The following is a 14,657-nucleotide window of genomic DNA, read 5'->3' as shown; positions in this document are numbered from 1 at the left end:
TGGGAGAAAAATTTCACAATGAAAGCTTTAACCTTTTTAACATTTTTGGGAAATTTTTGAACATTTTTTGGTGGAAAAAAGAAGTATTAAAAAGTCTTTAACAACTCTTAAAGAGTAGTTTAGTTTAGTTCTTAAAGAAAATATTCAAACTTTTACTGATATATATGGAATCAGTTTAGATGTTTTTAGGATTTTTGGGGGGAGATTTTTATTCATTCTCTGAAAATATTTTTTGTAAAATTTTTATTTCTTGTCAAATTTGGGGATTTTTAAAAATAAAATAAAAATATTTAAGGGAAACTTTTAAGGAATTTTTGGAATTTTCTTTCTGAAAATGTTGCAAATTTTTTTATCAATTTGGGGAATTTTTTGCAGAATTTTGGGATTTTTTTCAGACAATGAAACAATATTATTGGTGCCCGTAAATGAGCACAACAGGAGGGTGAAGACACACTCGGGTACAAATGTCCATTTTATACATTTTTATTTTCATGTTACAGCCATACTGTGATATTTCAATAATTACTGACCAAACTGACAAAGTATGTGAACATCCATGCTCCTCAGAGGATGAATCCTGAGACCCCTGAGCTTCCTGTAGCACCATCACCAGGATTAAGTTTACATTTGTACATCTGACACCAGGATCATCTTCTAGACACGGTTCCTTCTGTGGAAAAATCATTTTCAAATACAGCCGCACTGACACTCAAAGTTTAAGATTCTATTTACTGAATGTACTAAAACCAGGAAAACTCCTTCAGCATCGTGGTCCTCTGAGAACAGAACCAGAACCAAACACACCATCAGAGGGGAACCTGAAAGACTCAAACAAGCTGTGACTGCTGCAAACTGGTTGATCTGTGAGATTGAACAGCATCATGATGTGAAGCATGGTGGAGGTAGCATCATGATTTGAAGCATGGTGGAGGCAGCATCATGATATGAAGCATTGGAGGACCGTCTGGGGGAGGCCCATGAAAGGAAGAGGACCAAGTATGAAGATCTGGTCATCGACTGTCGTACACAGGACTGGAAGGCAAGGTGTATGCCCATCGAAGCTGGCAGCAGAGGAATTGTGGGGCAATCTCTCCACAAAGCCCTAAGTGCCTTGGGCATCACGGGAATGGCAAGGAGCAGAGCCATCAAGAACATCACCGAAGCAGCGGAGAAAGTTTCGAGATGGCTCTGGATCCGGAGAGGAGAACCATGGGGGGAAGCGAATGCTACCTGTACACAAGCTGCGGCTTGATCAACCGGAGATGGGTCGCCTGGGCGAGGGTGTCTAATGTTGAAAGACCCGAAACACCCTATGACCCCAGGATACATTACTGATGATGTGTACAGGTACATCAGAATCATCTGGTGTTTCTAAGAACTGATGTGAAGCATAGTGGTGGCAGCATCATGATGTGTAGCACGGTGGAGGCAGCATCATGATGAAGCACGGTGGAGGCAGCATCATGATGAAGCACGGTGGAGGCAGCATCATGATGAAGCACGGTGGTGGCAGCATCATGATGTGAAGCACGGTGGAGGCAGCATCATGATGAAGCACGGTGGAGGCAGCATCATGATGAAGCACGGTGGAGGCAGCATCATGATGAAGCACGGTGGAGGCAGCATCATGATGTGAAGCACGGTGGAGGCAGCATCATGATGTGAAGCACGGTGGAGGCAGCATCATGATGAAGCACGGTGGAGGCAGCATCATGATGTGAAGCACGGTGGAGGCAGCATCATTAAACTGTATTTCAGTCATATGATCCATTTATCAGTTTGTGATTAAATCAGAAATCTGAAAACAGTCTGCCAGTAATTTAATAACTGACGATAATCAGTTAATTGTTGCCGTGGTAACCTAACAAGCTGTTAGCTGTGATGTCACTCATTACAACTGTAAAAACAGCGTTAAATTTAACATTCCAGTAAATACGTCTCGGATCTCAACAGGTTTCATTTTCACACAAACCAGAAATCAGCTGAGCAACAATCATTCCTGACAACAACACAGTTTGATCGGACCAATCAGGGGCCGGTCCCACAGTGACATCACGGGATCATTAAATAGAGAAGGAATGGAGTCCAGCAGAGTCCGGCTCAGGCTGACATGGGCTCGTAGGTGTGGAAGTGGATTCCTTTGGAGCAGGTGATCTTCATGACGGCTCCGTTCAGACTGGAGTCTCTGATCAGCCTCATCATCCCCTCAGCGATCAGCGACGGCCTGCAGACAGGAAGGACTTTCAAAATAAAGGACCGGAACTGGATTTATAAAGATAATCTACTGGTCAAACATCTAGAAGAACTTACTGAAGAACTCCAAACATCTAGAAGAACTTACTGCAGAACTCTAAAAATCTAGAAGAACCTACTGAAGAACTCCAAACATAGAACCCAGGAGAACTCACTGCAGAACTCCAAATTTGCTCATGCTGCGTTTGAAGTCTTCCTTGTACTTGACAAACTTTCCCATGTTGTCCTCGTGTTCCACCGAGTGCAGCAGCGGCGTGTCCACGAAGGCCGGACACAAGACGTTGATCCGGACGCCGTAGTCGCCCTGAGAGGACGCGTCCTGAAACAACAGAAGTCTGAGAACGACTCGTACAGCGCCTCCTGGTGGTCAGACCAGGAAGGATAATCAGAGATGAGCAGGTTTAAAAGTCTAGATTTAAGGAACACGTGAAGGAAATGTTTTGTTGTTTTGTTTCTCATTTTTGTCATTTTGTGTGTCATTTTTGTCAACTCGTGTCTTGTTCTGTGTCTGTTATACCCATCTTCTATTTTCTGTCTCTTTGTGGTCCCTACAGCAGCTTATGGTCGTATAAAACCTCCATCCTGTGGTGTGTCGTCTTACCGCCATGGCTCTGGTGAAGCCGATGACTCCGTGTTTGGTTGCCGTGTAAACCGGCTGGTGAGGAGAGTGAAGGAAGGCTGGAAGACGGAGAACAAACAGGTCACGATCTGAGAGAGAAACTGAATTTAATGTTTCCTCCGTGAGTTTTTTCAGTGTAAACATGAAAACAGCAGCTTCTGAACCAGTTTACACAGGGAGGAAAGACATTCAAAATTTCTCCAAAATGACATAAATTTGTGCAAAACAGGTGTAAAAAATGACTCAAAAACTGTCTGAAAGTACATGAACTTGAAAAAATGGTTGAAATGACCTAAGAACTGTTTAAAATTCATTCAAAATGTTTTAAAATGTGTCCAAATGACTCAAAACTGTGAAGAATTTTTAAAAAATGTATTCTAAGTGTTCCAAAACCTGTTAAAAATGAACACAAAGGGACAAATAAAGCTGCTGAATGAATAAATGAATGCAGCATGGCTCAGAAACAGAGAATCAGGTTATTGGACATACATTCAGCATGGAGGAACATCTTTCTACAGCTGGAATTATTCAGACTCAAAATGACTCAAAATTTGTCCAAAATGACATGAATTTGTGCAAAATCAGCGTAACAACGGTTAAAAATGACTCAAAAACTGAAGAAATTACATGAATTCACTTAAAATGACTCAAAAACTGTCAGAAATGGGACAGAGTTGTGCAGAATTGTTGAAAAAAAAAATCAATCAAAATGCTTAAAAATTTGTCCAAAATGACAAAATCTGTGTGAAAATGCCCAAAAATGATTGTCAGACTGTCTTAAAATGACTCAAAAATGGTTTTAAATCTCATAAATCTGTCTGCAATTGCTAAAAAAAACCTCAAAGTTTATTAAAAATTACATAAATTTGTGCAAAAATGACTTAAAATGGTTTAAAATGTCATGTCATAAATCTGTGCAGAATTGTTGAAACATTCTAAATGTTCCAAAACCTGTTTAAAAATTAACATGAACTTGTTCAAAATGATTAAAAAAATGGTGGAAAAATGACTCAAAAAACAGCCTCAGATGACACAAAGCTGCTCAGAGCAGCTAAAAAAAACTTAAAATCTTTCTAGATTTGTGTGAAAATGAATAACTTCAGTAGTTCTGTGGAGTCATTTTTTTATTCTGGAACTTCTGCGGAACTTTAGAACAAAAAACTCCCAAAATAAAAAAATCATTTTCCTTTTTTCTGCTTTCTAAGACGTCTGAGTTTTGTCTTCGTGTCTGTTCTGTTCCACGTCGTTAAACGCTGATCCACGTCCGTCAGAAGCTGCTCAGAGCTCCATCTGTCCTCCAACACTGAACTCTGTTTTCTTTCCCTGGAAGCCGCTCTGTTCTCTCCACCCTCAGCTGCTGATCATCGTCCTGATAATCAGCAGCAGGATTGGTCTGAACTCCTCCGTAAACCTGAATAAAGCCCCCCCCAGAGACAGAAAACACCAGAAGCTCTCCTCAGATAAACCTCAAACCAAAACAAAACCGGTTCTGTCCTGATCAGTCGCTGTTTGTTTTAGACACTCTAGAACATCTTCCACAAACCCACGAGGCTTAAAGCCACAGTCCATGAAAACACAGCAGCAGAATCCCACGTTTAACTCACTGACGTTCCTTTTAACGTCCTGAGGAAGGAGGAGAAAGAACTCAGAGACGTCCCAGAATCGACCCAAAACAACCGGAAAATAGGACAAAATGACAAAATCTGATCTGAAATGGCTTTAAAATTGTCGGAAATGACTGAAAATGTGCTTAAAATGTGTCAAAAAAAGTCCTAAATGATTTGAAGTTTGCCTAAAATGACCCAAAGAAACTAAATGACTAAAATGAAACAGAAAATAGCCAAAAACGAGACAGAAAGTGGCCAAAAATGGACAGAAAACGAGAAAATGAGACGGATAAACAAACTAAAATGACAAAAAAAAGACACACGAGAAGTTTTCAGTTGGACTGGTTTGCTTTTTAATCCTCTGAAAGATCCCAGAGAAGGAGGAGATGCTTTAACAGCTGATGACTGATTGTTTATCTGTAACGTTCTGACAGAAAGGAGAACCAGTGAAACGCTGCCAGCTGAATGTCACTCAGGTTCTGGTGTCGTTGCAGTAAATCTGTCAGCCGGTCGGATTTATTAAACCACACAAACGTTAATGAGTCATTCTCTCTGTCTGTTGACTCAACACTTCGGTTCGTCTGCAGTTCAGACTGATTCTGTTACATAATCAACGATTAAAGAGTCACAGCGACGCTTTGAGATGCAGGAATGTAGCGTATGAGGCGACACAAGTTTGCTCTTTTTTCATGTGTGGCTTCATTTTTCACAGCACAGGATCAATAATTAGAACAATAACAGACAATAACACCAATAACCTGGATATTAATAAACCAATAGATCAATAACCTGGATATTAATAAACCAATAGATCAATAACCTGGATATATAATGATCTTCTCATAGCATCAGATAATGGACTAGTCTCTATACTTGTTTTGTTAGATCTTAGTGCAGCGTTTGACACAATCGACCACAACATTTTATTACAGCGTCTAGAACATTCAATTGGCATTAAAGGGACAGCAATGGATTGGTTTAAATCCTACTTATCAGATAGGTTCCAGTTTGTGCATGTCAACAATAACTCTTCTGAGCATACTAAAGTTAATCATGGAGTTCCTCAGGGTTCTGTCTTAGGACCGATACTTTTCACATTATACATGCTTCCTTTAGGTAATATTATTAGGAAGCATTGTATTAACTTTCATTGTTATGCTGATGACACACAATTGTATTTATCTATGAAGCCAGATGAAACTGATCAGTTAGCTAGACTGCAAGATTGTCTTAAGGACATTAAAACCTGGATGACTTTTAACTTCCTACTGCTAAATTCAGACAAAACTGAAGTCATTGTATTTGGCCCCAAACATCTTAGAAACTCGCTTTCAAAGCAAATAGTTACTCTGGATGGCATCACGTTGGCCTCCAGTACTACTGTGAGGAATCTTGGAGTTATTTTTGACCAGGACATGTCCTTTAACTCACACATAAAGCAAGTCTGTAGGACTTCCTTTTTTCACCTGCGTAATATTGTAAAAATCAGGAACATTCTGTCTCAGAGTGATGCAGAAAAATTAGTTCATGCTTTTGTTACTTCCAGGCTTGACTATTGCAATTCCTTATTATCGGGTTGTCCAAATAGCTCTCTCAAACATCTACAGTTGATCCAAAACGCTGCTGCGAGAGTACTGACAGGAGTTAGCAAAAGAGATCATATTTCCCCTATACTTGCTTCTCTTCACTGGCTTCCTGTTAAATCCAGAATAGAATTTAAAATCCTTCTTCTGACATATAAAGCTCTTAATAACCAATCTCCATCATACCTTAAAGATCTGATAGTACCTTATTATCCTAGTAGAACTCTTCGCTCTCAAGCTGCAGGCTTACTTGTTGTTCCTAGAATTTCTAAAAGTAGAATGGGAGGCAGAGCCTTCAGTTATCAGCTCCTCTCCTGTGGAACCTGCTCCCAGTTTGGGTTCGGGAGGCAGACACCCTCTCTATTTTTAAGACCAGGCTTAAAACGTTCCTTTTTGACAAATCTTATAGTTGGGGCTGACTGGGTGACCCACAGGGGTTCGGCTTGTGTCTTCATTGCACAGCTGACTCCCTCTTGGACGTCCCTTCGTTCTGCCTCTAGTCATGCTGCTATAGGCCTATAGGCTGCTGGGGGACCTCTCTTGATGCACTGAGCCCTTCTCTATCTACCTTTACATTTAATATGTATACCGTTATTGCAGTACATTCACTCTGTTTCCCCCTGTGCTATTTCTCTGAGTGTCCCTGGTCCCAGAGCTGGATGCTTCAGATCTGTGGTTGATGTTCCACCAGCTGGTCCAGTCTCCACCATGTCCACTGTGGGATGCTGCTGCTGACCTTCCTCCAGCCCTCTGCTTCCAGCTCCCCTTTTTCCACCAGTCAACTCTGCATTGCCTTCACTATACTGTTATGCTAACTTACATACTGTTTGAATTTTACTGCTAGCTATATAAGGAGTATGTTTAATGTCAGAGCCGTACATCATCAGAGTAAATTATGAGTCAGTTTTCAATGTTAGCTTATACTTTGTCTGTGTCACATATCCTGTCATACATGTATTCAAATGTGTGTTGTGTTTTCCTTGCTTTCCCACCCCTCCCTCTTCTCCCATCCCTCCCCCTTGCCCTCTTCTGTCCTTCTCAACCCGCCCGGCCAGCAGGCAGATGGGTCCCCCCTATATAGAGCCGGGTTCTGCTCGAGGTTTCTTCCCTGTTAAAAGGGTGTTTTCTTGCCACTGTCGCCTTTGGGCTGCTCTGGGGGTCAGGCATATGGGTTCTGTAAAGCGTCTTGAGACGATTTGACTGTAATTGACGCTATATAAATAAAATTGAATTGAATTGAAATTAATAAACCAATAGATCAATAACCTGGATATTAATACACCAATAGATCAATAACCTGGATATTAATACACCAATAGATCAATAATCTGGATATTAATAAACCAATAGATCAATAACCTGGATATTAATACACCGATAGATCAATAACATGGATATTAATACACCGATAGATCAATAACCTGGATATTAAAACACCAATAGATCAATAACCTGGATATTAATACACCGATAGATCAATAACCTGGATATTAATACACCGATAGATCAATAATTCAGATATTAAGATCCCAGTCTGATAATAAATAAGAACATTATCTCTGTCTTGGTAACATGAGAATTGGTTCTGCTACGGAACACGTTCTTAAAATGATAAATGTGATCAGATGATGACGTGTTTCCATTTTATTATTATTGATTATTGATTATTACCTGCCATGGAGGAGACGTTGATGATGGTTCCTCCCTGTTTGCCGTATTCTTTACTCATGTGTTCTAGACCCAAGTAGGTTCCTTTAATGACTGACGTCTGCAGACACAAACACAGGAACCTTAGGTAATCACACAACGTTCCGTCTAAAGGAGTAGAACCTGAAGGTTCCTGAAGGTTCTCAGTGAAACCCACCAGGTTGACCTGGATGGTTTTCTCCCAGTTCTTCTCGTTATTGATCCCGGCGTTGTTGATGACGATGTCCAGTCGACCGAACTGGTCCACGGTTCTCTGGAAGGCGTCTGAGAGAACACAGAGAGCAGTCATTTAAGGGTCTTAGAACATCTGAGAACAGCCCAAAGCCAGCAGAGAACGTTCCACAACGTTGGCTTTACAGTACAAGTTCTAATAAAGATTCAAGGAAAGATTTGAATCTAATGACCAAAGAACAAGATTGAATGTTTTAGCAATCAGAGGACGCTGTCAGAGTATGTTCCACGATCACAAAAGAAGAACGTTCTCAAAGTAACATCTACAACATGTTTTCAAGATGTTATTGAAGACAGACATTTAATATTAAAGGTGGAATGTTCTGTCTTTTTGTTGAGGGAACAAACTATAGAACATTTTAACATTCAGAGAGTGTCAGACTATGTTCCATGATAACGAAAGAAGAACGTTCTCAAACTAACACTCAAAAAGCATGTTTTCAAGATGTTCTCGATGACAGAATGTTTTTAATGCAGAACATTTAGAATGTTTCTGTAATAAGACACATTAAAGGTGGAATGTTTTGGCTCGTTGTTGAGGGAACACAGAATGTTACAGAACGTTCCAATTATGTTCTCAATGACAGAAGGTTTTTATGCAGAACGTTTTATAACGTTCCTGTCATTTGATATTCCTGAGGTGGAACAGTTTTAAGCATATTTTTCATTTCCAACTACGTTCTCATGAGGTTAAAAGTTAAGACGAAACGTTTTAGCCTTCAGAGGATGTTGTCAGAGGATGTTCTATGATCACAAAAGAAGAACGTTCTTACACTAACATTCAAGATGTTCTCAGTGACAGAATGTTTTTAATGCAGAACATTTCAAAACGTTCCTGGAATAAGATATAACAGTGGTGGAACAGTTTGGCTTGTTGTTAAGGGAACATATAGAATGCTATACAATACAATGTTCTACCAAATAAAGGATGTTCTCAAAGACAGAATGTTTTTTGTACAGAACGTTTTATAACGTTCCTGTCATCTGATATTCTGGAGGTAGAACAGTTTTAAGGATATTTTTCATTTCAAATTACGTTCTTATGAGGTTAAAAGTTTTTATTTTTTCACTTTGCAGTGTGGTTCAGAAACAGAGAACAGAGGAACAAGTTGTTGGAGATCCATTCAGCATGGTGGAACGTCTTTCTACGGCTGAAGGTGGAACGTCTTTCTACTGATGAAGGTGGAACGTCTTTCTAGTCTTTCTACTGCTGAAGGTGGAACGTCTTTCTACTGATGAAGGTGGAACGTCTTTCTACGGCTGAAGGTGGAACGTCTTTCTACTGATGAAGGTGGAACGTCTTTCTAGTCTTTCTACTGCTGAAGGTGGAACGTCTTTCTACTGATGAAGGTGGAACGTCTTTCTACGGCTGAAGGTGGAACGTCTTTCTACTGATGAAGGTGGAGCGTCTTTCTACGGCTGAAGGTGGAACGTCTTTCTACGCCTGAAGGTGGAACGTCTTTCTACTGATGAAGGTGGAACGTCTTTCTACTGATGAAGGTGGAACGTCTTTCTACGGCTGAAGGTGGAACGTCTTTCTACTGATGAAGGTGGAACGTCTTTCTACTGATGAAGGTGGAACGTCTTTCTACTGATGAAGGTGGAACGTCTTTCTACTGCTGAAGGTGGAACGTCTGTCCATAGCTGATGCAGAGTAAAGAGGAAATAAATATCTGCAGTGTGAGGCCGCAGAACGACTTGCTGATATAAATAGTCGTCATGTTCTCGCTGTCTGATGTCACTTCCTCTTTCATTAGGAGGAAGTTCCTCACAACACGTCAAGTTCTTCCAATCCACCGTCGTTTCATAACGCAGCAACTCAGACTGAGAACACCGATGACAGTGTCTCAGACAGAATCATTACAAAAATGTTCTGAGAAAGATTTTGCAATGTTCTACACATTTTTAAGTTCCCAGAAGGTTCCTCTTAAAAGCAGAATGACTAAAATGTCTCCTCAGTAAGCTCTTAGAGAGAACGTTCTGTCGTCTGAGGTCTCAAGAACATCCTAAAAACATTTTCTAAATGTGCACGTAGAACATCCTTCCTTTAGTAGCGCGTTCTATAATGGGTTCCCTCAACAAAAAAGCAAAATATTCCACCTTTAATAATAAACATTGTCTTCTGTGGTCTCAAGAACATCCTGAAAACGTTTTCTAAATGCTGCATTGAGAACATCCTTCCTTTGTTATCACTGTGGAAAGATTCTATGGAAGAACATTCCCTCAACAAAAACACAAAATGTGCTAAGTGTAATATTTATAATTACAGGAACGTTACTGAACGTTGTGTGAAGAACGTTCTGTTATCTGAGGTCTTGAGAACGTCTTGGGATGTTGGTATGGAACGTTTGCTCTTTGTTATCATTGCAGGAAGTTCAATAAAAACTAGGAGAGGACTCAAGAACATCTGGAAAACATTCTGTGAATGTTGGCTTGACATTTCCTATTGTCATCATGGAACATTGTGGGAACATTTTACACGTTCCACAGTGTGTTCCCTCAACAATATCAGAACATTGCAGCCTGAAGGTTCCACCTCTGTTAATAAACGGCAGTACAGGAACGTCTTATAAAGAACGTTCTGTCATCTGAAGTCTTGAGAACATCCTAAAAACGTTTTCTAAATGTTGCACGTAGAACATCTTTCCTTTAGTAGCGCGTCCTATAATGGGTTCCCTCAACAAAACGTCAAAATGTTCCACTTTTAATACACCTTTAATGAAGAACGTTCTGTCATCTGAGATCTTGAGAACGTCTTGGGATGTTGGTATGGAACGTTTTGTACTTTATTATCATTGCAGTCTCTAGAACATCTGGAAAACATTTTGTGAATGCTGGGCTGACGTTCTTCCATGGAACATAATCTGGGTTTATGAGAACGTCGTCTGAGCGCTGACGTTGGAACGTCGTTTTAACTTCAGAGGAACGTTATTGGAAATGTTCAGAAAACGTTTTAACTTATTAGAACTTGTGGGGGATATTAGCCAGCGTTGAGGGAACGTTCTCTGGGTTCTCTGAGCGTTACCTGTCAGCGCGTTGCCGTCGGAAACGTCACACTGGATGAAGGAACAGTTCCCTTCTCCAAACTCGGCGTCCAGCTGTTCCTTGCACTGTTCTCCACAGGCCTGGTTCAGATCCACCACGGCCACCTGCAGAACACAGAACCGTCAGAGAACCAGAACCACTGCAGGAGGTTCTAGTGACGCTTCTAAACACCTTTTACCGGCTCGGAGAGGTAAAAATAACAGGAAATATTAGTAAAATTATTCTTTAGTTGGTTTAAAAACAGGAAAATTGTGTAAATTTATGGTTGGAGATTTTAAAAGAATGAAGAGTTGTTTGTAAAAATGCAGATTTTTGATGTAAACTTGATTAAAAATGTAGTTTTTACGTTAGTTTCTTACAATCAACATATGAATTGATACTTTCTTTTTACAATGAAAGTCTAATTTTACTGTTTAATGCTACAGAAGAATTAATTATAATAAAACTGTTTTATTTTTAGCTGATTTAAATACAGTAAAAATACAGTTTTTATGTAAATTAAAGATATATTTTGCTTTTATATTTTGATTTAAATACATTTAAAAATATTTGTAAGAAAAAGAAAACTGATTTTTGATTTAAACGTGAAAATTATGCGTCTACTACACATTTAAAACACATTATCAATAATTATCACAATATTAAGAATAAAATCTGCAAACTGTAAAAAAATAAAATGTTCATAAATATTCCATCACCATTTGAACATATTTATTTATCAAACAAGTTTTATGTCAAATAAAGTAAGTCTGAGTAAAACTATGATTATTTTTGTTGTCGTTGGCAGACGATAAATAAAGTTTATTTTGTATTTTTAATTAGTTTCAGTGTTTTATTCTGTATCGTTTCTGTTTATTTTAGGTTTTATTTTACTTTTAGCTGTTGGTTCATTGGTGTGACGTCATCTTTAATTCTCTAATTTTCTAACTTTTAATCTTCAATCTTGTTCTTTAATTTTTAAACTTCTTCTGTTTAATAAAATGTGTGTTAATCTAGTTAATCGTACTTCAGTCAGGTAAAATCTAATTATTTTACATGAATTAATTCTTATAAAATATTAAACAGTAAAATTAAACTTTCTAACTTTTAATCTTCAGTCTTATTCTTGAATTTATAAACTTCCTGTTTGATGGGAGTCCAAATCTAACTAATTATCGGAACTTTTACTGTTTGTTTGATCAGACTGTTCTGCTCTGTTGTCTCTCAGTGTTCTCGCTGTCGGAGAACGTCGTTCTACAGGATGATATTTAAAGAAAGTCGTTCTAAGTGTCACACTGGTGGTTTTGGTTCTCAGAGCTGCGGCAGAGTGTGAAGAAGTTTCTCATAAACTGACTCTGAGGTGAACTTTACTTTCCTGGTTCTCTTTAGAACATAAAGAAGCTTCAGAGTTTTAATCTAGACTGGAACACAAGTCACTGATCAGACGTTCCTCTGGGAGGAAAATGAGCTGAGATGAACCCTGAAGTTAGAACACAGAGGAACAAATAATGAAGAACCAACAGCAGAGAACAAACAGTAAAGAACCACTGAAGAACAGAGACTAAAGAACCACATGTAAATAACAGAACAGACACGAAAGAAGCAGCAGGAGAACCCCCAGTAGAACCAGAGCCGGTACCGACCTTGGCTGAACTCCGCAGCAGCTCCTGGACCGCCGCCCGTCCAATGCCCTGAGCTCCCCCGGTCACCAGCGCCACCCTCCCGGTCAGATCCATGCTGCTCCGTCGGTGTTCCTCCGCCGTCTGCGGGTTCTGGGCTGGTTCCTCCCCGCTGCCCTCCTCCTCTCCGGGACAGAATAATTACAGCTGTAGTGTGTACCTGGAACACCTGAGCCGTGTTTGTTTAGGAGAAAGCTCCTCTCGGCTGCACGTTCTCCTCCGTTCTCTCTAATTGCTGTTACACAACGCTCAGGTCTGTGCACGTCGATCTGTTGACACAAATGAAACCACAGCAGCTGGGCAGGCATGCAACAGGACCGGTTTACCGGAGGCAGCCCTCCGTCTGCAGCATAAACTTCCCCCTCTAGAACCTGCAGACACACTTCTGCTCTGAGGTCCTCTAGAGCAGCAGCGCCTCCATCCAGGAGAACATTAACGGTACCTTCACTGAAAAACAAAACTGCCTTTCTTTCAAAAATAAGGACATTTCTAAGTGACCCCAGACTTTGGAACGGTAGAGTACATTAGTTAAAGTTGCTCTATATTAGTTAAAGTTCCCTTATGTTAGCTAACATTGTTCTGTATTAGTTAAAGTAGACCTAACCTACTGATCAAAAGTCTGGGGTCATCCAGACAATTTCACTTCAATTCAATTCAATTCAATTCAATTTTATTTATATAGCGTCAATTACAGTCAAATCATCTCAAGACGCTTTACAGAACCCATATGCCTGACCCCCAGAGCAGCCCAAAGGAGACAGTGGCAAGAAAACACCCTTTTAACAGGGAAGAAACCTCGAGCAGAACCCGGCTCTATATAGGGGGGACCCATCTGCCTGCTGGCCGGGACCCATCGACATTCATGTTTTCCATATAAACTCACACTTTCATCCATGTGCTAACATAACTGAACAAGGGTTTTCTAACCATCAATGAGCCTTTCAACACCATTAGCTAACACAATGTAGCATTAGAACACAGGAAATGTTCCTCTGTACCCCTATGGAGATATTCCATTAAAAATCAGCTGTTTACAGATAGAATAGTCATTTATCACATTAACTATGTCAAGACTGGATTTATCATTTAAGGTTATCTTCATTGAAAAAAATGCTTTGCTTTCAAAACATGACATTTCTAAGTGACCATAAACTTTTGAACAGAAGTGTACATTACAGCAGTGATGTGTTGTGTCTACAGATGATGTTTGGTTATGATTTGGTTTGGTTCTGGTTTGGTTCTGGTCTGAATGATAAATCTGAAGACTTCTGGAGAATCTGGCAACCGCTGCACTCTTTACTACAAAAACTCTAACTTTGTCATTGTTAGGTTTTAACTTCTAACTGCTCCCTTTTACGGTTTCCTCTTAAGGAGTTCTGTAGATCTGAACTCTGTCAGACAGAGAGACGAGTCACTCACCTGGAAGTCATCATCTTTGGTTCCAGAAGTCATCAGTGATCAATGGATGATCTGAGGTCAGTGGTTGGAGGATAAAGACTCCTGGATCTGGAAGGTCCAGTCTCTGGTGGATCAGAACTCCTGGATAGAACTACACCATGAAGACTGAAGAACCAAGAACCTCTGAGGAAAGCTTGTTGAAGAGCTTCAGTCAGGATGATACAAGAACATTTAAAGTTCCTGAAGATCTCTGAGTCCAGTTAAATCCATCATGAAGAAATGGAAGGAAGATGGAACATGAATAAATGTGACTAGAGCAGGACGTCCTCAAGACCTGAGAGACTAGAGAGGGAGGCCACCAAGACTCTATGACTCCTCTGAGGGAGTTACTAGAAAGAGACTAGAGGGACTAATGAAGAACCATTGAAGAACTACTGAAAAACTATTGAAGAACTATTAAAAACTAATGAAGAACTATTGAAAACTGTTGAAGAACTAATAAAGAACTAATGAAGAACCAATGAACTGTTGAAGAACTGATGAAGAACTATTAAAG

At 39.8% G+C, this 14,657-nt stretch overlaps 2 protein-coding genes across 14 annotated transcripts in view; one reads left to right on the top strand and one right to left on the bottom strand.

The window, feature by feature from the left end:
* The window catches only part of wdr17 (WD repeat domain 17), a 119,472-nt gene that overhangs the window by 33,587 nt on the left and 71,228 nt on the right, over window positions 1–14,657 (top strand). The gene's annotated exons all lie outside the window — the stretch shown is intronic.
* Window positions 468–13,045, bottom strand: hpgd (15-hydroxyprostaglandin dehydrogenase). 2 transcript variants are annotated; one of them, XM_051946342.1, is made up of 7 exons: window positions 12,668–13,045; window positions 11,026–11,149; window positions 7,927–8,033; window positions 7,734–7,830; window positions 2,855–2,931; window positions 2,409–2,572; window positions 468–2,224 (listed from the first exon to the last, which is right to left on the bottom strand). In XM_051946342.1, exons 1-7 carry the CDS (start codon window positions 12,758–12,760, stop codon window positions 2,101–2,103), a joined length of 786 nt encoding a protein of 261 aa, XP_051802302.1. In that variant the 5' UTR covers window positions 12,761–13,045; the 3' UTR covers window positions 468–2,100. The 2 variants fall into 2 exon arrangements, 1 of the variants encoding a protein (XP_051802302.1); XR_007941162.1 differs by having other exon boundaries at window positions 2,084–2,224; window positions 2,342–2,572; window positions 12,668–12,972.

Source organism: Acanthochromis polyacanthus, chromosome 3, assembly GCF_021347895.1.
Source record: "Acanthochromis polyacanthus isolate Apoly-LR-REF ecotype Palm Island chromosome 3, KAUST_Apoly_ChrSc, whole genome shotgun sequence".
NCBI classification, from domain to species: Eukaryota; Metazoa; Chordata; class Actinopteri; family Pomacentridae; genus Acanthochromis; species Acanthochromis polyacanthus.
This window is presented reverse-complemented; position numbering and strand designations above follow the sequence as displayed.

Bases quoted from the DNA above. Each gene is read 5' to 3' on its own strand.
- hpgd (XM_051946342.1), bottom strand. From the start codon at position 12,760: ATGGATCTGACCGGGAGGGTGGCGCTGGTGACCGGGGGAGCTCAGGGC. The intron at 2,932-7,733 runs GTAATAATCAAT...TCCGTCTTCCAG, and splicing joins CAACGTCTCCTCCATGGCAG to CCTTCCTTCACTCTCCTCAC. The intron at 2,573-2,854 runs GTAAGACGACAC...CTGTTGTTTCAG, and splicing joins GCTTCACCAGAGCCATGGCG to GACGCGTCCTCTCAGGGCGA.